Source organism: Sturnira hondurensis, unplaced genomic scaffold (genome assembly GCF_014824575.4).
Source record: "Sturnira hondurensis isolate 20B ecotype Veracruz unplaced genomic scaffold, ASM1482457v3 Scaffold0020903, whole genome shotgun sequence".
Lineage (NCBI taxonomy): Eukaryota > Metazoa > Chordata > Mammalia > Chiroptera > Phyllostomidae > Sturnira > Sturnira hondurensis.
In genome coordinates, this window is record NW_028093534.1 from 837,237 (window position 1) to 860,153 (window position 22,917).

Genomic DNA, 22,917 nt, shown 5'->3' on the forward strand with positions numbered 1-22,917 from the left:
AATCTAGAAAACATAAAACAATTAAGTGGTAAAGCGAAGTCAGCAAAATGTTGGTAACTGTTGATGGGCACACGGTGGGGTTCATTATACTATCCTTCCTTATTTTTTATATGTTTGAAATTTTCTATAATAAAAAGTTTTAAAAAACAATCTCTCTCATGAAAGGAGGTTCAGCCAGCCCTTCATTCCTTCCTGCCTTCTCTTCCCTTTCTCTCTCCCTCCCTCCTTCCCTGCCTTCCTTCTCTTCTTAGGAGCCTGGAGGTGTACCACAGGGTCTGGGACCTGTGTGCCAGGAGAGAAGGCACAACAAGCCTTCTCCATTCAAAAGCTCTCTCTCCTCTGTTGAGGTACAATGAGTGTGCAGGTGGACACGGGACAGATGCCGCATGAGAATACCCACTTGCTATTTCCCTCTGGCTTGGGTGAGCAGAGTTGGGATTCACCCTTCCCCAGCTTACAGTAGTAACATCCCAGTCCGGATCTGGGCTTAGGGGANCCTCTTCTTAGGAGCCTGGAGGTGTACCACAAGGTCTGGGACCTGTGTGCCAGGAGAGAAAGCACAACAAGCCTTCTCCATTCAAAAGCTCTCTCTCCTCTGTTGAGGTACAATGAGTGTGCAGGTGGACACGGGACAGATGCCGCATGAGAATACCCACTTGCTATTTCCCTCTGGCTTGGGTGAGCAGAGTTGGGATTCACCCTTCCCCAGCTTACAGTAGTAACATCCCAGTCCGGATCTGGGCTTAGGGGAGAGAGGCAGAGCCAGCCTTGTGACCTGCTTCGGTTTCAGCCTGCCTGGCAAAGCTGGCTAAGGAAGGAGCTATCTGCAGAGTCTCACCTAGAGCACAAGAAAGAGATCCACCTCAGGGTTTGGGACCAAGGTTCCAGTTTGTAGTAGAGTATTTTTTCTTGCTTTCTTCTCTAGGTAAATAGCCCCTTAAGAAACTTACAGGCAGCTGCAATTAGTCTAGGGCAAGATTCTAGTGTTTCTGGGTCCTCAGCCACCACAGCATCTTAGTACCACGTGACTATCACCTCTCAATCACCAACGACCTTCCTCTGAAGGGTATTATTCTGAGAGAAGAATCGCCTTCAGCAGTAATGAGCCTCACCCCACTGACACAGCCTGAGGTGCTGATGTGATTGGTCAACTCCTGGACATAGGAGCGGCCCTTAGGGAGGAGTGTCTCTGAGTAACAAACAGAAGATTTATGTGAAATGCATTTTTGAGAAGCCATACAAAGGGAGGACATCTGTCTGCCTATCAGTAATTAAAATGGGAGAGAAAAGATCTGAGGCTTTTATTGATGGTATAACTACAAATTAATCAAATAACTTCTGAACACTGTTTGTGGAGTCAACCACATAACTCACTCATACATAAAATCAAACCATAATTGCACATCTACCTACCACAGATATTAATCAGACATGGATACTTTTTTCCCCAGATTTTAGACTTTTACCTTTCTTTTTAAAATATATTTTATTTATTATGTTATTACAATTGTCCCATTTCCCCCCTTCACTCCCCTCCACCCTGCACACCCCCTCCCACCCACATTCCCCCCCCTTAGTTCATGCCCATGTGTTGTAAATTCTTTAGCTTCTACATTTCCCATAATATTCTTGCCCTCCCCCCGTCTATTTTCTACCTACCGTCTATGCTACTCATTCTCTGTACCTTCTCCCCCTCCCACTCTCCTGTTGCTACCCCTCCATGTGATCACCATTTCTATGGTTCCACTCCTGATCTAGCTGTCCTCTTAGTTTGCTTTTGTTTTAGGTGTGGTTGCTTTTTTTTTTAAGTACAGTTTTTTTTAATTTTTAAAAGATTTTATTTATTTATCTTTAGAGAGGAAGGGAAGGAGAGAAGGAAAGAAACATCAATGTATGGTTGCCTCTTGTGAGTCCCCTGCTGGGAACTGGCCTGTAACCCAGGCATGTGCCCTGACTGGGAATCAAACTGCAATCGTGTGGTTCGCAGGCCAACGCTCAATCCACTGAGCTACACCAGCCAGGGCTAGGTGTGGTTGCTAATAACTGTGAGTTTGCTGTCCTTTCACTGTTCATATTTTTTATCTTCTCTTTCTTAGGTAAGTCCCTTTAACATTTCATATAATAATGGCTTGGTGGTGATGAACTCCTTCAACTTGACCTTATCTGAGAAGCACTTTATCAACCCTTCCATTCTAAATGAAAACTTTGCTGGATAGAGCAATCTTGGATATATGTCCTTGCCTTTCATTACTTGGAATACTTCTTTCCAGCCCCTTCTTGCCTGTAAGTTCTCTTTTGAGAAATCAGCTGACAGTCTGATGGGAACTCCTTTGTAGGTGACTGTCCCTTTATCTCTTGCTGCCTCTAGGATTCTCTCATCTTTAATCTTGGCTACTGTAATTATGATGTGCCTTGGTGTATTCCTCCTTGGGTCCAACTTCTTTAGGATTCTCTGAGCTTCCTGGACTTTCTGGGAGTCTATTTCATTTGCCAGATTGGGGAAGTTCTCCTTCATTATTTCTTCAAATAACTTTTCCACTTGTTGCTGTTCCTCTCCCCTTTTTGGTACGCCTATAATTCAGATATTGGAATGTTTCAAGATGTCCTGGAGGTTCCTAAGCCCCTCCTCATTTTTTTGAATTCTTGTTTCTGCATTCTTTTCTAGTTGGATGTTTCTTTCTTCCTTCTGGTCCACTCCATTGATTTGAGTCCCAGTTTCCTTCCCATCACTATTGGTTCCCTGTACATTTTCCTTTATTTCACTTAGCATAGCCTTCATCTTTTCATCTGATTTGCAACAAAATTCAACCCATTCCATGAGCATCCTGATTACCAGTGTTTTGAACTGTGCATCTGATAGGTTGGCTATCTCTTCATCGCTTAGCTGTATTTTTTCTGGAGCTTCGATCTGTTCTTTCATTTGGGCCATTTTTTTTTTGTCTTGTTGCGCCTGTTACATATAGGAGTGGAGCCTTAGGTGTTCACCTGGGCGGGGCAACCTAGTTGCTGGGTTGTGATGCTGTATGTGGGGGTGGGGTCCAAGAGGGAACAATGGTGCTTGCTCTGCTCTCTGCCAGATTTCAGTCACTTTCCCCATTTCTCTCACAAGCAAATTGGGCCCTTCTGGTGCTGCTTCCTGGGTCCCAAGTTTTGCCCCAGGTGCTGTACCACCTAAAAGACACATAACTAATGGTGTGAGGAATTACAAAACCCAGGCCAAGGTGTGTTTAGTCTGGTCAATCCAAAAGGGTCCAGGAAGTTCTAGAATGTCCATGTTCAGAGGAAGGTTCACATTCACCCCCTACATAAACTGACATTGGGAAAGGGATGAGAGTTGGCATAGAACTATAGTTCCTGATACAGGCATTAAGTCACCTGGCTGAAAAGGCTATAATGGGAGGAAGGCCAGGTGCCTTCAGGTCTTTTACAAAGGGCCCTGGGGAAAGCTGCAGGAGCTCAGGGAGAGAGAGCATCTCCCACACCAGGCACAACAGGCTCTGAGCCCAGATGGCCCTTCTTCTTTCAACTCTGCCAATTCCAGAAGTTCCAACATGGCATGGGAGAATTCCTCAAACCTCATTTGATTTTGTGAGTAAAGTAATTTGGGGTTGGTGTTTAAACATCTGATGGTCTTAGCTATATGGGAATTTCTTTTGGGATGTCAGGCATCATTTCTGAGATTCTGTAACTACTGAAATCCAATCTAATGGTCTCCTAAACCCCCATATGAAATCAATAAGTGACCTCCCCCTCAAAAGGCCTGGGGCCCTAGTTTACTCTCCTCCCTCTGACACTAACAGAAACCTGAAGTCTCACTACTGCATGGGTGATCTGTTTGGAGGAAACCTTGATGCCCTCATTTCTTCTACTTTCAAATTCTAAGTCCTGGGGTGTCAACACCCTTTATATTCAAAAGATACATCATAACTCTGAAACACTATCAAATCCATACCGAAAGGCCCTTCCCCTTAAACACCACCACCTAAAAACAAACAAACAAAGAAAAATCAACGCCAGCCCCTCTAAGACAGTCTCAATCCTGGAACCTATTCTAAGGACAGATGTTTCCCTTGAACTGTCTCTCAACACCAGGCCTCCCCACCAAATTCGGACTTCTCCCCACTTAAAAGAAAATGTTAAACCTACTCTTGGAGGCTGCTCCCTCTTTTCAGTGACCCCTTCCACCAAAGGGCTCCTCCTTGCTCCAGTGATCCCTCCCCAGAACCTGCTTACCCTTCGCCATCCTCAATACATTCCTCCAATCAGGAAACAACTGCCCTGTCAGGACACGACAGTGAAGTGTCATTCTTTCCTGCTCCTCATTCTCCTCTCATTTCCTCTCCCCAAATTTCCAAAAATGGGAAAATTAATGGCTCTTCACAATTCAAAAGAAAAAAATCTTGGGCAAGGAAGAATAAAATAAAGTGAAAGCAAGAGAGCATAAAATGTTAAAAGCTTCTTTCCACGTCTGGGTCCTGCCCTGAGAATCTCTGCCCAGCAGCAGATCATTGGGAAACCAGTACAGCTCACAGAGCCTGAACCACAGTCTCAACCTTCTCTTGTGATCAACCCAAAGCATCATCTGCTTCACCACCTTCCCACCTGGCAGATAAAACCTCCTAGTCTGGGAACCTGCTTCGCACACCTACCACAGTGAACCTCCTTCTTGGACATCGCTCCTCAAAATCTTGGCCTAGAAGAGTAGATCACCTATTCTGAGACACATACCTAAAATGGTACCTATTTTCTTACCCTGAGAGTTTCTCTTAAAATAATCACTCAATATTTATCCATACTTACTCCATCCATGTTACTGAATAGGCATCATTCTAAAAGCATACATTCATTCATTCATTCGAGTACCTGCTCTGTGCAGGGCACTGTGCTGGGTGCTAATAATATAATGGGGTCCCTGCTGTTATGGGGCAAACATTCTAGCAGGAAAGACAATGAACCAAGCAAAAATAAAGTATAATAAGAGCTGTATAGGGGGTTGGGAGGAGGGTGGCAGGTGGACGGGGGACAGAGCTCAAAGTTGTGACATCACATAGCAAGAACGCCTAACCTCACCTACTGAGAGTTCTGAGAGGCTTTCCAAAAGAAGTGACACCTCAGCCGAGACCAAGGATAAGCAGCATTTAGCCAGGAGAGGTGGAAGGGGATGTGTGGTCACATCAGAGGGTATGACGTGCGGGAAGAACTGGAGGTGAAACAGAGCACGGTACTGAATGAATACAATCTTTGATATGTTCATAATACTGATAGCCAATGGTTCCATTTGAAGAGTCCTTCCCAACCATTTAAGCTGCTACAGAGAAGAAGGCTGAAAGTGCAGAGGGTGACTCACTCCTTTACACAACCGGCGCCCAGCAAGCAAGTCAGCTGGGAAATAGCCCGAACTCACCGCCCGGTGCGCTGAAGCTCTGGTCCGCTGTGGCCCCCATGTGGCTCTGGTTCTATGTGGCAAACATTTCCATTGGGAACTCCAGGCATTTTCCTTTTTTCCTTTTAACAGAGATGACCACAAAATCAATGAAGTCAGCCATCTAGTCTATACTTTCTACTAATAACGGGAAGTGGTAAAATAATCCAAAAGCAGCCAAAAAATACACAAGCATTTGTAGCTTTCACATGCATTCATTGATTTGGGGCAGTTTATTGACTTTTCTGAGAAAAAACAGAACCATAATTTCTCCTCCTCTCCATTAGGACCTGACTTCTAACTCTGCCTTGCCCAGAAGCAGAAAAATGGAGGCTTTGACACCCAATATGACCTAAGCTCCAGTTTCATATCTGCCTCTATATAATCTTACTCTACCTTAAAACCTCGAAGATAGTTTTATTCCTTATTTGTAAACTGAGGATAGCAATCCCTATTTGGGGATGCTCCTGAGAAGACTGAATTAGCATATGTAAAGCACCTGGTTTACTATCTAGTGTGTAGCAGGAGTATCCTTCCCATCTTCAACCTGTCAAAAAAGTCTCTCTATACAACTCCCTCTTTTCATTTAAAACAGTGTCATTCCTAACATACTCCCAAGAAATGCCCTTCACTCTCCTCTCTGCCAGTCCACATCAGTTCTTCAGAAGTTGGCTTAAAATCCATCCTGACTGGCCCTGCCGCACCAGAGCCAATCTGCGTTATTGCACATTCATTTCTTATTTTGACATTCTAGGTGCCCCCAAACAGGGCCATGTGTCGATTTATTTAGCATACACCCAACATGGTCTTTGCTTTGTCCATGGTTGGGCACTTGGTAAGTGACACCAAACCACCATTGGCTAATGTGCATACATTACCTGGGAAGGGACGTTTTTGGGCGGCTCAATCCTAATGGAGGGGTCCCACTCCCCTGGAGGAAGCACCGTCACCTGGTCCAAGAACTCATCGATCCCCGCCAGGAGATCGTCTCGCTCTTTTGCCTTATATGCCACATCGTGAAAAATCTACAGAGAAGAAAAAAACCCTCAGGAAAGTTGAAAATGATGTTACCTAAAACAATCACCAATGGACACGGTGAAGAACGAATACAGCCTCTTCATTTTTATTTCTGTCATGGGGATCTGAAATGTAGAAAACTTTAGCATTTAGAGAAGTGCAAGGATAAAATGATTTTTAAAAATGAACCTAAAAATAAGTCAAAAAGAACTAAACATATGTCTCCTAGTGTAAGAAGAGACAGGACATTTGTATAATTTTTACATTGGATAAGGCACTCTATAATTCTACAGTTGCATAATTCTGTTATTTCCTCAAAGAATGGAATAAAAAAGATGCATAGGAAAGTTTTCCTGATCATAAGGGTTGGAAAAACTGGGTGGAATTACTAATGAAGGCCTATGGTGACACAGCCTCCCAATCAAAGAGCTGATGAAACCGCCCCCGCCTCCTCTGCCTGCTAACACATATACGCCTCGACATTCCTGCTTTGCAGCTCCCATGAGCAGCGAAGTCCTCACTGAGGCATGTAACAGGGTTCAGCCCTGTGGCCCCCGAAGTGGCTGGCCGCCTTGGCGCATTCACATTAGTGCCGAGCAGAAACCCTTGACTCTTAAACAAACTGGTCTCCCTTACGTGGAACAGGACTGAGATTTCTTTGTGTAAACTGGCTGGGTGCATTTAATTAACAGTCCTCTCCAGAAAATTAAGTCAGCCTTAGTATCTTTCTTTCTTAGTATCCCATGTGGGAATAATAATTTTCCGAGAAAAAGATTTCTCTGCATCTTTGATTATTCGATAAGCGATAAGCAATAAGCAATCAGAGAAGTGACCGGAACTGCTTCCCAGCAGACACTTCAACTGTAATGATTTTATCCCTGACAAGGAGCACAGTGCCTGGCACAGAGTAAATACTCAGTAATTATTGATGAGATGAATGAAGTAAAAACAGAAGTGGCACATACCTCATCTGTCATGATGGTGGCCATGGATCTGCCAATCTCATGGTACTGCTGACCTTTCCCTACTGGACCCAATAGGATAAACAAAAATCTGGCAACACACACAAAGGAGGAAATTATGTAAGTAAAATAAAGAAGTGGCATCTTACTCCTCTCTAAAGACCAGCAGAATGGTTCTCTCTCCTATCAAATAGAAATCACCACGGTACCCTCAATAAAAGGAGGCAGACTGATGATGGAGCAAGATGAGCTGCCTTGCTCTAACAGCCCCCCTGTGGGCATTGGAAGCTATCTCTATGACTCCCTTCAATAATGTGGTTGTAATTCTTGGGATTTCCATAGACACCATTCCTTGCTATAGAAAAGACACTTTTTCAAAAACATGGCATTGTAATGGAGGCTCCATTGTAAGGAGGCATTGTAAGGAGAGGCTTAGGGATGTCCGAGACAACTTTAAACCTTACAACATCCGAATCACAGGGGTGTCAGAAGAAGAAGGAGACCAAGAAATTGAAAACTTATTTGAAACCATAATGAAGGAGAACTTCCCCAATCTGCTAAAGGAAATAGACTTCCAGGAAGTCCAGATCACTCAAGATTAAAGATAAGGAGAACATCTTAAAAGCAGCAAGAGAAAAGGAGACAGTTACCTACAAAGGAGTTCCCATCAGACTGTCAGCTGATTTCTCAAAAGAAAATTTGCAGGCAAGAAGGGGCTAGAAAGAAGTATTCCAAGTCATGAAAGGCAAGGACCTACATCCAAGATTGCTCTGTCCAGCAAAGCTATCATTTAGAACATGAGAACAGAAAAAGTGCTTCCCAGATAAGGTCAAGTTAAAGGAGTTCATCATCATCAAGCCCTTATTATATGAAAAGTTAAAGGGACGTATCTAAGAAAAAAAGATGATAAAAAATATGAACAGTAAAATTACAAAAACTCACAACCATCAACAATTGAACCTAAAAAACAAACAAACAAACAAATTAAACAAAAATCTAGAATAGGAAACGAATCACAGAAATGGAGATCACATGGAGGGTTATCAGTGGGGAGGGGGTGGAGAGAGAATGAGGGAAAAAGGTACAGGGAATAAGAAGCATAAATAGTAGGTACAAAAAAGACAGGGGGAGGTTAAGAAAAGTATAGGAAATGGAGAAGCCAAAGAACTTATATGTATGACCCAAGGACATGAACTAAGGGGGCAGCGGGGAATGACAGTGGGAGGTGGGGGCAGGGCAGAGGGGAATAAAGGGGAGAAAAAAATGGGACAACTGTAATAGCATAATCAATAAAATATTTTTTTAAAAATGATGGAGACAAGAAAAGAATAACGAAGTTGAAATTATCAAGCCCTGGAGAGGAGTCTAAATTGTGCTCTGGACATCTGAATACTGTGTAATTAATGGGGCTCTGAGTCACCTGAATCACTGCCTTCAGAGTGCATGAATAGCCCTCTGAGCAAACGTGGACATATCTACAAGCCAAACAAATCCAAGCCAGAACTGTGGAAAGGACATCAATGCCTTTGCTTAGAGACACTTCCCTGGGATACAGCTCTATAGAACCGGGAGGGTAAGATAGTCCTTGCTATGCCCTTTGAACGCTCTTCAATTCTCCATTTCTAGGGCTACAGGTACTGTGTGGTCATAGCCTTGGAAGTCTTAGAATTCTTCTGCATGGAGATTAACCAAATATACCCCAGTGAGATCACTGCTGAATTTTAAGCAGCATTGCCAAAATTAATTAATTATCCTAGGCTCAGGCATTAGCTGGTTTCTTCCCCCTGAGCTCACATAAATGTGCTTTGGATAGACCTGAGTCATGCTGTCTTTGTCTTTACCTTGTGGGGATGGGCACTTCCGTCAGGCCTGAGAGAAGAACAGCCGGAGACAGCCTCACAAAGGCGACGATGGGGCGGTCCAGACTATCCACCTCGCCAACCAGGACATTGGAGGCCTCTGCCCCAGTGGGAATTTTTTTCATGAAATGAAGGTCCACCTGCAAGTCCAAATAACCTGTGAGAACCGGGGAGGCATTACCTCCAACATCGGTCCCTTCCTCATGCCTTCCATTTCTGTGTCGCTTCATGGTTAAACAAATGTTTTCTCATCCCATTTCATTTGATCCTTACAAGAACTCTGTAAGGTGGGTAAGATAGATCTTATTAGCTCCAGTTTTTGTTTTAAAAAATGAAGCAACCGAGGCCCAGAGAGGTGAAGTTGGGTTGCTCGGGATGACAGAGCTTCTAGGATTTAAATCCAGGTGCTCTGACTTGAATTCCACTACACATGCTTCCTCAAAAAATGTTTTTAAAATTCTACGTCAAATATTTTCTGTTTTAAAATACTTGACTGCTTTGTCGGAGGTTTCAAGGTTTCATGAGGCTCCCTGCCTTATGAGCAGAGACATGGCCTGACGCTCTCTGCATTTAGCAAGACAGTGTCAAGGACAGCCCAGCACAAGAAGAGGCTGGCAACAGGAAACCATGGCTTGAACCAGAACCTGCAGTGAGGCCTCAGACAACAAAGTCACGGTCCCCAGGAAGAGTATCAACCACGAAGTAGTTTTAGGAGACAGTAGCAAAAATACTACTTCAACAAAACCCTTGGAGGTAAGAAGGAGCTGCTGGAGAGCAGGTGCTAAAAAACAAATCTGAAAAACCAGGAGGCCTGTGTCAGGGAGGATTATCCGTGCAAGTTTCAGTTTCAGCACGTGGGCCCGGGCAGGACAAACTGGTGAGTCAGCCCCACCCGGGCTGCAGCAGAAGGAAGAACTGATGAGCAGACAGGCAGGCTGCCTTTTCTGCAGAAGGGGCGCTGGTCTTGGAAAAAGGTTGTTGAAACACCAAAGCTTACTCTGGGTTCCACTAGAGATATGCTTAGGCCTATAAGCCAACTTCCTTTGTCTCTGCTCACCTTGCTTAAATCCACAGGGCTGTGTTCACAATTCACTCCATTTTTTACTTCAAGATTTGTAGTTGGAACAGACTGAGGAGACACAGTTTGACCTATTTGGAGAAAACCAAAACGAAAATCTCTGAGTGCCTGCCCTTCCCCCATCTGACAGACCTCCTTCACAACTGATTGGCTATGACTATCTCCTGCCAAGCCCACCTAAAGACGTAGTTTAGGTGGCCAAGAAGCCAGGACCACACATGCTTATCTCCTTGCCTAATAGTTGGTGGTGAAGGGGGACAGAGGCGTTAGTAATCCTGTGCCTTCTTCCTGAACATCTGTGTAACCCTCTTTTCTTCCTCTGTTGAGGCAGTAATCCTTAATCAGAAATGGATATCAGAGACTCCCATGGAGAACTTTTCAAATATACAGATTCCCAGGTAAATCCCCTACAAAACATGACTCAGGGAATGTGGGGCAAGGAAACCAATGTAGATTAGGCCCTGCCCAGCTACAGAAAAGGAAACCAGTCAGTAGCTGAAATTCACTGAGTGCACCTGGCTAAGGATCTTACATGAAGTTATTGAAGCCTCACAATAAACTTATGGCATAGAACCTATTATTAGCCTTATTTGACAGAGGAGAAGAGCAGACTTAAAGAGGATGAGGAGGTTGCCCAAGGTCACACACTTTGCAAGTGGTAAAGCCAGAATCTCAAGCCTAAAGTTGGGCTCAAGAGTCTGCACTATTGTATTTTGCCTCCTTAACCTATCTGGTTCCTCTTTAAAAATCTCCAGGTAACCCCAAATTCTCTGGCCCCAAATTATCCCCAAGCTGGATATATCGCAAAAGCCACATCAGTGCTGAGGCCAACCTGGGGTGCAAACCTCTCGCCCTGGGCCCACTGAAGTGTACTTGAGGCAGCATCCCTAGTGCCACAAGAAACAGATGGTCACCAGTCCCAGCCACCCACCTGCCAATCACAAAAGCACTGTGTCTGAGTGAGCATGGAAACGTAGTAGGTCAACACAGCCCCGCCCTCTAGTAACTCAGTATCTCCAGCTAGTTCCTAAATGTCTCATTAATAAAAAGAGGAGACAGTCACTCCTAATAATCTTACCATTTTTATCCATCGAATGTGGATCGGACTGCTTCTTGCCAACCTCAGCAAAGGAGCGAACAATGGGAATGAGGTTATTTCTCTTCTTTTCATTCTGATGGTGATGCTTTTTGAGAAGGGCTTCCCGTACTTTAATTCTCATGCTGTCACTCAGGTCACTGAACAGTTCTTGCTGGTCCAGGATCAGGTCTGGAAAATAGGCGCTTATCTGAACCCTCTGACTGACTGTCCACAGACCCACAGAGGCGAACGTCAGATCGGGTAGAGGCGAGGGTCAAGCAGGAGGGGAGGCAGTGCAACCAGCGTCAATGAGATTCCTCCTCAGTGCCTGAAACGGCTGGTTGATGACAGCAGCTGTGGCGAGCTACACGTCATCCATCTAGCAAGTCACTGTTATTAGAAATAGAAACTACTGGGCACTCAGGAACTATACTAGATTGTCTAATCTGATTCTTATAAGAACTGTGAAAGTGGCTGGTATAACAATTTTTACAGATCAGGAAACTGAGGCCCAAACATTGCAAAATTCCTCAAGGTCTCACACCCAATAAGATGTACAGAGCCAGGATTCAAACCCAAGACTGTCCAACTCAAAGGCCCACAACATTACACATTTTGTTCTATCATCCGCCACAGGTCTTCTGTAGACCCTTTCCAAGTCTTGGACGCTGCTGCAATTCACCGCCAACGTGAACACATCAGGTACCTACTGTGGAGAGTCACAGCAGTTTTACCTCGACCCTACGAACCTACTCCCAAGCCTCCCCCTAACTTCAACCTGTTCCCAACCCCAACTTCATCCATGACTATCCAAGTGCTAGTAGCAATAAATAAAGAAAATCTATTTTCAACTATTCAAGCCAAAGATCCATGTTTCTCTATATTTAACCTTTATATTGTTTGGTTCCTTGCCCCCGTATTAACATGCTTCAGGATCCCTTTTCTTGAAAAAATAAGAAGAATATCTACCCAAGTCCTCCTTTATCTATCTCTCTATCTATCTCTCCCTCTCTCACTCTCCCATCACTTAAAGTTCTCAAAACAAAAATCCCTCAGCCCCCTGCAATTGGGCTACTTCAAAGAAATTCCTTTTGATAAAATCATCAATAACCTTCAGTTGCTAAATCTAATGGATGCTCCTAGTTCTTTCCTAACCTGCCCTCTCTGTGGCATTTGACACCGATGAATTAAAAAATGCTTCCCTCTTGGCTTTTGCAGTGGGTTGAATGGTGACCCCGCAAAAATCTGTCTGTATATTACCCCCAGACCTGTGAATGTGACCTTATTTGTAAAAAGGGTCTTCACAGATGTGATTAAGGATCTCCAAGTGAGATCATCCTGGATGATATTGACAAATATCAGCAGAAGAGAGAGACACAAATCCTTATAAGACAGACACTGGACACTGGGATCGAGAAGCATCAAGGAGTAACTTTCTGCTAGAGTCTTCGGAGGGGACACAGGATCCCATCCCTGCTGTCCCCTCCCTTGTGTCCCCATGTGATCCCAGAGAGAGAGAACTACTTGGATACTTTAAATAGAGAAAAGTGTGGAGAGATCCTTATTTAACCTGTCCAGCCAAACCAAGCCAAGCCAGGGGAAAACTCCACCAGCGCGCCCAGATGTTTCCCAAACTCCACTCCCGAAATGCAGTGACGGAATGCTCAAGCGCTCCGAGCAGCTCCGTCAGACATCTCCCCTTCCCATCTTGCTGAAAGAGTGGGGGGACTTCGGCTCAATTTCTTACATGTCTTCCCTAGCTGCCATGTTTTTAAAAACTTTCTTTAACTCTCTTTTCTCTGCACAACTTGTAGTTGCTCCTTTCTCTATTGTCAAAATATATCTCCATTGTTGCTATTAATTGTTCCATGGCTATTTTCCCCACTAAAAGACGAGCTTCTTGACGGTGGGAACTGCATTTTACCTTTATGCTCCAGTGCCTAGTACATAATCAGGCATAAATAAATACAAAATAAATGTTGCTGAATTAACAGACAAACGGAAGACTAAACACCATGTCATTTGAATCCCATCAGTCTGTGAAGTAGGTAGTTTCCTAGTTGATACCCATCCCACAGCTGAGAATGTTGAGGCCAGGAATGCTAAGTGGCTTGCCTAAGGACACACAACCACTTTATTCTTCCCTCTATACCACACTTGTTAACTTACACAAGTATTCCTGTGTTCCCTCACTTCGCCTTACCTGAAATTTCCTCTATGCTATTTGCACGCATATCCAGAAGGACCGTTCCATTAATAAGGCAGCTTCTTAGCTCAAAGAGACTGTGCAATGAAAGGGTTGCCACGTAGGGTTTGCTCCAGCGTTCTCCCCCGTCCTCAACATCTTCTTCAAACTTCAACCACCTGAAAGCATTACAAAGAACTAGATGCCAAAGATAGAAAATGAGGACTTTTCAAAAGAGAATCTTTACTGTAAGTCACAGAGAAAGATATCTGAATAAAAACAGTGAACACTGTAATCTCATCTCTATGTTCAGATTACATTGGTTAAGTGAAAACAGCAGGCTACAAAATAGTGCAAGATTGAGTACAGTTTAATTCCATTTTTATTTAAAGAAAGTTTTAAAAGTGCAAACATATACATGTATAAGACACTTTGCCTCCTCATGCAAACACAGAAAGAATTACAACTAGACCACAAAACAAATATCACTCCAAACCATCAGAAAACTGAGCAGTGTGCAAGCCTGAAAACCAAGGATTTAAAAAAGCCACATTCGTCCAGACAGGCAGGAGGAGCAAAGACACGTAGGCGGGCGGAGATGTGGCAGTGGCAGTGGCAGGAGGAGCGGCCCCACGTTCATGTGTGGTGGAGGGACACCTTGAGAGTAAGCGACCCCAGCCCCAGGTCAGACCACACAGCCCAGGGTTCCAGCACCAGGAAGATAAATCCTCATAAGTTCTGGCTGTAAAAACCAGTGGGTTTGGGGTAGTGGAAGAACGGCCAGATTTTCAGGAGATTCCATTTAAAGGGCCCACATGGACTTAAAACATAAGCAGACCCAGTTCCTCTGGGATTGAGCACCAGGGCAACAGCTGGAAGGGCACCAGTTGCATAGGGGGAGTGCCAGGCAAACCACCAGAAGCCAGGCAGCAGCACTGTCCCCTCTCTGAGCCCTTTCCCATAGTGGTAAAGCGGGTTGCCACACCCTGGTGATTACCTACAGCTCCACCCTACAGTTACAGGTGCCTTTTCTACAATAGGCCATGCTACTAAGACAGGGAGTCAAAGCTGCTCTACCTAATACACAGAAACACAGGGAGGCTGCCAAATTGAGAAGACAAAGAAATAGGGCCCAAATGAAAGAACAGAACAAAACCCCAGAAAAAGACTAAATGAAACAGAAATAACCAACGTATCAAATGCAGAGTTCAAAACACTGGTGATAAGGATACTCAAAGAATTCATTGGGAACAAAATAAAAAAAGACCCAGGAAGAAGTGAAGGTTATGCCAACTGAATAAAGAAAAATCTACAGGGAACCAACAGAGGAGGGTAGGAAGCTGGGATTCATATCAACCATTTGAAATTTGAGGGAGAAATAAACATTCAACCAGAACAACAAGAAGAAAAAAGAAAAACAGCAAGAAGAAGAAAAAACGAGGACAGTATAAGGAGCCTCTGGGACATCTCTAAACATACCAACAACCAAATCATAGGGATGTCAAAAGAAGAAGAGAAACAGCAAGAAAATGAAAATTGGAGACGTCCGCCAAAATGGAGGCATAGGTGGAAAAACTGTGCCTTCTCCCACAACCAAGTTTCAATACAACAAAAGTTTTGGAGAACTAAGACACACCCAGAGACCAGAAAACGGAATTATATGGAAGTCCGACAGCTACAAACCGTTCAACGAGGACGGTAAGAGAGGTGGAGCCAGCAGCGGAGCTGGGTCAGGCAGGACAGAACTAGGAGCGCAGGCAGCCCGGACCTAGTCGGGGTGCGGGGCAGACTGACCAAGGTCGCACATTCGCGCACAGTGAGACGGACCATGCAGGCCCCAGGGGGCGAACCCAGTGGTGGAGGGCTGACAGCGGTGGCACACTCGTGTGCAGTGGAGTGAGGCGCGTGGGCCTGGTGACGGTGGTGGTGGCGGTGCTGGTGGGGGTCGCGGCAGCAGGCGGCGGAGGGAAGCCATTGTCCCTCTTTAACCCCGCCCCCACATACAACGTCACAACCCAGCGACTGAGTTGCCCTGCTCTGGTGAACACCTAGGGCTCCGATCCTGATACTTAACAGGCACGAACAGCCCAAAAGATGGTGCAAGAGAAACTCAAAGTCCCAGAGCCAGTAACTCTAAGCGACCAACAGACTGCCAGCCTCTCAGAAGCCCAATTTAAGACACTATTTATCAGGATGCTCACAGAATTGGTAGAGTACAGTCACAAATTAGAGGAACATATCAAGGCTAAACTAATTGAAATGAAGGGAGATGCACAGGAAACCAATAGTGATGGAAAGGAAACTGGGACTCAAATCAATGGAATGGACCAGAAGGAAGAACGAAACATCCGACCAGAAAGGAATGAAGAAATGAGAATTCAAAAAAATGAGGAGAGGCTTAGGAACCTTCAGGACATCTTGAAACATTCCAACATCCGGATTATAGGGGTACCAGGAGGGGGAAAGAAACAGCCACGAGTGGAAAACTTATTTGAACAAATAATAAAGGAGAACTTCCCCAGTCTGGCAAAGGAAATAGACTTCCAGGAAATCCAGGAAGCTCAGAGAGTGCCAAAGAAGTTGGACCCAAGAAGGAACACACCAAGGCACATCATAATTACATTAGCCAAGACCAAAATGAAGGAGAGAATCCTAGAAGCAGCAAGGGATAAGGGGACAGTCACCTACAAAGGAGTACCCATCAGACTGTCAGCGGATTTCTCAAAAGAGACCTTCCAGGCAAGAAGGGGCTGGAAAGAAGTATTCCAAGTCATGAAATCCAAAGACCTACAGCCAAGATTGCTTTATCCAGCAAAACTTTCATTTAGAATGGAAGGACAGATAAAGTGCTTCTCAGATAAGGTCAAGTTCAAGGAGTTCATCATCACCAAGCCCTTATTATATGAAATGCTAAAGGGACTTATATAAGAAAGAGATGATGAAAAATATTAACAGTGAAAGGACAGCAAACACACAGTTATTAACAACCACACCTAAAACAAAAGCAAACCAAGAGGACAGCTAGATCAGGAGTGGAACCATAGAAATGAAGAACACATGGAGGGTTAGTAACAGGGGGGTGGGAGGAGGAGAAGGGGGGAGAAGGCACAGAAAATAGCATAGATGGTAGGTAGAAAATAGATAGGGGGGAGGGCGAGAATAGTGGGGGAAATATAGAATCTAAAGAAATTGAGATACATGGTTATAAACTAAGGGGGGGAGAATAGTGGGGGAGGGAGTGTGCAGGTGGAAGGGAATGAAGGGGGGAATAGAACAACTGTAATGGTATAATCAATAAAATATATTTTTAAAAAAGTAGAAAAAAAAAGAAAAGAAAATGAAAATTTACTTGAAAAAATAATGAAAGAAAACTTCCCTAATTTGGTGAAGGAAAGAGACATACAAATCCAGGAAGTACAGAGAATCCCAAACAAGTTGGACCCAAAGAGGACCACACCAAGACAGATCATAATTAAAATGCCAAAGGTTAAACATAAAGAGAGAATCTCAAAAGCAGAAAGTTGCCTACAAAGGAGTCCCCATAAGACTATCAGCTGATTTCTCAAAAGAAACTGTGCAGGAAAGAAGGGACTGGCAAGAAATATCAAAGTGATGAAAAGCAAGGACCTACAACCTAGGTTACTCTATTCAGCAAAGCTATCCTTTAGAATGGAAGGGCTGATAAAGTGCTTCCCAGGTAAGGTACAGCTAAAGGAATTCATCATTACCAATCCATTATTATATGAAATGTTAAAGGGACTTATTTAAGAAAAAGGAAAAGATCAAAACTATGAACAGTAAAATGACAACAAACTCACAACTATCAACAACTAAATCTAAAAACAAAACAAAACAAAAAACTAAGCAAATATCCAGAACAGGGACAGAATAATAGATACGGAGATTACTGGGAGAGTTATCAGCTGGGAGAGGGAAGGGCAGAATGCGGGAAAAGGTACAGGGAATAAGAAGCATAAATGGTAGGTGCAAAAAAGACAGGGGGAGGTTAAGAACAGTACAGGAAATGGAGAAGCCAAAGAACTTACATGCACGACCCATGGACATGAACTAAGTGGGGGACTGCTGGAGGGAAGGGGGTATACCGAGTGAAGTGGAGCAAAAATGGAAAAATTGAGACAACTGTAATAGCATAATCAATAAAATACATTAAAAAACAAAACCAAAAAACCCAAGAGCCTCTCCGTGTGACCTTTAGCAGTTTGCAAAGACAAAATGACAAGATTAATTGCCCTTTCACTTGCTATCAGGTTGATTGGCGTATTTAACCCTCTCTGCCTGGAGAAAACGTCCATGGACACGGCAGGCATCTAAGAAGAGCTGTTGATGCTGTGCTAGTTACCCACATTGCCTCTCACCCGAGGCTCAGACTCGCTGGCTTTGTATCATCCATAAGGCTGTGGGTCGGTTACTAGAGGGGACATACAGGTCGCCCTGGTTAATCTAAGGGCCCTTCTTGGGGCTGAGACTCAGACAAGCACGGCCATCCACAACTACCCCAGGAAGCCTGCTCTTAGAATGACTATAATCTCAAGGGTCTCTATGAGGTTAGATTGTCCCATAGGAAGTTAAAGTCTCAAAAATTCTGGGACTTCCAGTGAATTAAAACCCAAAAGACCCTATAGCTCAACTGCAGGAAAAGTCTGTACCTACACTTTGTCTTCTGGGCTACATCCAAGCCAAGGCGGTCTGATCAAGCATCCTCTAAACCAGACCTGTAACACCAAGATAGCCCATGAAGTACTCTGGGCCCCGAACAAATAAAAGAGGGCCTCGACCCCAGGCTTAAGGCCAACTGGCATAGGGGTGACCAGAGACACCCCAAAGAGGCCAACATCAAGACTCCACAGCCCTGGCTGGTGTGGCTCAGTTGGCTGGAGCATCGTCCATAAACCAAAAGGTCACGGTTTCAACTACCAGTCAGGTTTCAACTACCGGTCAGGGCACATGCCTGGGTGGCAGGTTTGGCTCCCAGTCAGGGTGTGTGTGAGAGGCATACTTCTCTCACATCAATGTTTCTCTCCGTCTCTCCCTCCCTTGCCCTCTCTAAAATCACTAAGCATGTCCTCAGGGGAGGATAAAAATAAATAAACAAACAAACAAACTTAGAAAAAAAAGACTTTCCACAGAACACTGTGGAACATCAATTCCCACATCAGTCATCACCTCTCCCATGAAGAAATAAAAGACAGGACAGGCCTGTCACTTGCAGAAAGGTAACACTGGCCTACCCAAGTGTATCCTGACCCAGGTTTTTCAGAGCCCTACCTGGCTGTCTCCTTCCACTCGGCATCTTCTCCCTCTTTCATACAGATCTCATCCAGCTCTGTGAACAGCTCGTGAGGCACATGCTCTTCGTCGTCCTCGGTGCCGAGAATGAACTGAACACGCTGAGAGGGTGTGTCTGGAAAATCAAGCCCAGAAAAAGGTCTGCCCCTGGCCTCAACATCAACAGAAATAGAATTCTGCCACACTTAGCACATCCTGGGGGTCGGGGGGACATAAAACTTCAGGAATACGAGATAATCCTAAATGTAGATCAAAAAATTTTCTTTATTCCCAGAAATTTTTTAAAATGTTTTCCATGATTGGGAATATAAGACAGAAAGCTGTACTTGAACAAGAATTAAATAAAAAAATTATTTAATAAATAAATAAGTAAATAAATAAATGTCTTCCATGAAAGCAGTTTCATGGGAGGAAAAACACATTAACTAAGACTACTTGAAGAAAACTCATGAGACAATGGAAATCTGATGAATTTGATCAAAAGGAATGCCTAATTCTTTTTTATTTATTTATTTACTTTATTTTTATTTTTTTATATTGTCCTAGGATAGGATGGACCACCTCAGTAGCTTCTGAGGCCAATACATCTCTATCGCCACGATTACTTCAGCAAACCTGGTTCCCTTCACTTCTGCCACATCATCCTGAGTTAGCGATTAAGTTTGCACTATTTATTTATTTTTAAAGATTTTATTTCTCTATTTTAGAGAGGGAAAGGGAGGGAGAAAGAGAGGGAAAGAAACATCAATGTATGGTTGCCTCTTGTGGCAACAGGCATGAGCCCTGACTGGGAACCAAACCAGTGACCCTTTGGTTCGCAGGCTGGCACTCAATCCACTGAGCCACACCCGGCAGGGTGGAATGCCTAATTCTTTAACAAATGATTTCACCCAGTAACCTATTGATTTGGGGGATGTGAACTGTACAGTTTTGGGGAAGATACTTCTGAATCTTAGAAACACTCTTCTTAGAACCAAGCTCTTAAGACCCTACAGAAGGGCTAGAGAATCAAGACCCCTTTTTAATGTCCCTCACACATTCCCTCGGCTTCACCAAGCCCCTCAGCCGTGGACACCCACCCTCTCTCCCAGGGGTGATACCGTGGGCCAAGGCCTCTGGCCCCTCCTCCCCTTGACTGGCTCCTTTGCCGCGGCCTCGTCGCCGGTGCTTCTGGCCATGGGTTCGGTGGTGCCGATGGCTCTGCCGGCCCAGAGGCATCCGAACCCCCACATAGAGAGTCCTATGACCTGAAAAGAAGCAGAAGGTCTATAGAGAAAACGCTTTTAGTAAAAGGAGTCTAGCATATTTAAGGGAGGGGGGAGGGGGAAAAAGATTACAGTTCTTTGGCCTGGTCGCAACCCTGTCATGAGAAAACTTCCAACACCACCAGAGCTCAGGATGTAGAGATCTTGGAGTCAAAGGCCATGTTTGGCTTGCATGCAGGTGCAAACCTCACAGGAGTGTTCAGATCAAAGGAAATGTGTATGAACATTAAAGGCCAATACAAATGCTAGTTGTTATTACAGCAACAATCCGATCAGTGGTGAAACAGCCACAGGGTGTCTCTATGACAAAGGCAGCAAGGCTTGTGTAAGTTAAGGGAGGCAGCTCAGAAAAGTGGTTCCGTGCTCGGGTCAACTGCCTAGGTCCAAAACTTAACCTCATCATTCGCTTGTGATACACCGTTGCGACCTTGAACGAGGTAACTAATCTCTTTGTGACTGTCTTTAAAAAGGAGTACTGAAAGTTTATTATTTAATTTCAGAGAGATTTTGTGAGCAGACATTGTATAAAATGATTAACACAATGTCTGGAATAAATTTAGGCAGCCAATATATTCTAGGATCAGTTTCCATTATTTCCTTTCTTCTGCACTGTAGAATACACAGTGTAGGACAGCACGAGACCTGTTACAATGAGAGGGAGCATAAGGCTGGGGTCATAGGGAGAGACATGAAATACTGTGCAAAAATTTGAACATGAAACGTTCAACATGAAATAATGATCCAACAGCATTCCTCTCTGTTCTTCCTTCCCTCACTCACTCCTTCCTTCTATAAACCTTATTTTGTTCCATACACCGTTCATGACTTCCAGGCCTCTCTCACCTCTACCTGGCTTCACCTGGCTTCACCTGGCTTCACCTGCCTTCCTGCCTAGCCTGGAGCCCAGGATCAGCTTCCAGGAGGCTCCCCCGCCCGCCCCCCGCTCCCCCCCAACACAGAGCCGCAGTCTCCCCCCGTTTCTGCCCAGTGACGGCTGCTCAGCACTCTAGATCTCAGGCTGACTCCCAGCGTCTTCCATCACAAAAGCTGNCTCACTCACTCCTTCCTTCTATAAACCTTATTTTGTTCCATACACCGTTCATGACTTCCAGGCCTCTCTCACCTCTACCTGGCTTCACCTGGCTTCACCTGCCTTCCTGCCTAGCCTGGAGCCCAGGATCAGCTTCCAGGAGGCTCCCCCGCCCGCCCCCCCGCTCCCCCCCAACACAGAGCCGCAGTCTCCCCCCGTTTCTGCCCAGTGACGGCTGCTCAGCACTCTAGATCTCAGGCTGACTCCCAGCGTCTTCCATCACAAAAGCTGTTTCAGTAGTTAGTTACTATCTTCAAATCCACAGCCCACCCCACATTTCCTCCCTCTGAGCAGGTGACCTCGCTTTGTGCTTTAACAAAAAAGACTCAGGGCCTCTCATGCACAGTAAGTTCCTCCACCTCTGCCTGGCTCACTTTCCACCCCCAGCTTCTCCTCTTTTTCAGGCTAAAGAGCATTGCCTCCAACCCCTCCGGAGTCCTGCTCCAATAATTATCCTCCATCTCTCCTTTCCATCCATCCCTTCCAGGGGTTTCTCCTGACTACACATGTGCTTGAGTCTCTCTTAACTTCAAAAGAAATTTTCCCAACGCAGGGCTATTTTCCCAAGTTTCTGCCTTGCCTTCTTCCCTTCTCCATCAAACCACTTTCAAGCACAGTCTGCCAGCCTCCCTCCCTTTCCTCAACATCTCCTTGTCCCACAGCCTCTGCATGTAGCCACCCCCCACTGAAACTCCCCACTGAAACTTAGGGACACCAAAGACCACCTAACCTCCATCACCATATCTCTATCACCTTAGGCCTCTGTCGGTTCAATTAAATGACTTTCATGAGTATCCAAACCCCCTGACCAGGTCCTTGCCTTGCTGGGCTGGGCTGGTGTGGCTGCCGAAGCGAGCACTTTAACACCCCTTTCTTTGTTTCTCACTCATTTTCTTTGTCCTCCCCTATCTCTCAATATCCAAAGTGATGAAGCAAAATAAAAAGGAAACAGTGAGGATTAGACAGGAAGATGATCAGAGAATAGTCAGTGCACTGAGAAGCAGTCAGAAGGATAAGTGGTAGAATCACACCTCTTATCCACTTCCTGTCTCAGGCAAGGCCTGTTGGCCTGTGCACATCTCAGGACATTTTTGATGGGCAGGTTTCTACACATAATGTAGTTGTCTTACAACTTCACTGAAGCAGAACTATCGAGTCAGAAGAGGGCATTTGCCAAGATGTGGGATTTCAGACCTCTGACATTATCAGTGAAAACTATAAAGTACAAAAATGACTAAATTGAATACCATCTTAATAAAACACCACCTAGTAACTAACAATGTCCGATGATAGTACTCAGTGAGGTTCCCGTGGTACAATACTGACATCAGGCCAGGCTGGAGTTACCTATCGTGCCAGGTCCTGTCCAAAGGGCTGGGGAGACAGTAGTGAACTGTCTCTACTGTTCAGAGGGCAAAATCCCAGTCCCAAGACACATACTCTAGTTGGGGAAGGCAGACATCTTAAAAACAGAAGCATATTATTTTGACTACTGATAATTATTCTGAATAAAATATGGTAAAGTGCTAGAGAGTCTGTGGTAGGGGTAGGAGGGAGAAGAGAGACTGGAGCTAAGATGATTAGAAGAGACATCCCAGTGATAAGGAGGAGACGCCATGAGAAGACCCGGGAGAAGAGAATTCCAGGAAGAGGG

General features: G+C 44.7%; 1 protein-coding gene and 1 non-coding gene across 3 annotated transcripts in view; both read right to left on the reverse strand.

Annotated features, from left to right (window-relative positions):
* SLC4A8 (solute carrier family 4 member 8) overlaps positions 1 to 22,917 on the reverse strand; it is an 84,727-nt gene that overhangs the window by 37,881 nt on the left and 23,929 nt on the right. Inside the window, exons 3-11 of one of the 2 annotated variants that reach the window (XM_037030958.1) lie at positions 20,009 to 20,155; positions 18,888 to 19,023; positions 13,620 to 13,780; positions 11,417 to 11,605; positions 10,318 to 10,409; positions 9,243 to 9,400; positions 7,405 to 7,492; positions 6,301 to 6,447; positions 5,405 to 5,505 (exon numbers count right to left, since the gene is read on the reverse strand). In XM_037030958.1, coding sequence (XP_036886853.1) covers positions 5,405 to 5,505; positions 6,301 to 6,447; positions 7,405 to 7,492; positions 9,243 to 9,400; positions 10,318 to 10,409; positions 11,417 to 11,605; positions 13,620 to 13,780; positions 18,888 to 19,023; positions 20,009 to 20,155 — 1,219 coding nt within the window. Of the gene's footprint in view, positions 1 to 5,404; positions 5,506 to 6,300; positions 6,448 to 7,404; positions 7,493 to 9,242; positions 9,401 to 10,317; positions 10,410 to 11,416; positions 11,606 to 13,619; positions 13,781 to 18,887; positions 19,024 to 19,987; positions 20,156 to 22,917 lie in introns of both variants that reach the window. The other variant, XM_037030957.1, reaches the window with a different exon arrangement.
* LOC118976527 (small nucleolar RNA SNORA66) lies at positions 19,444 to 19,576 on the reverse strand. Its single transcript, XR_005064291.1, has one exon. It is a non-coding gene; the product is annotated as a small nucleolar RNA SNORA66 (small nucleolar RNA).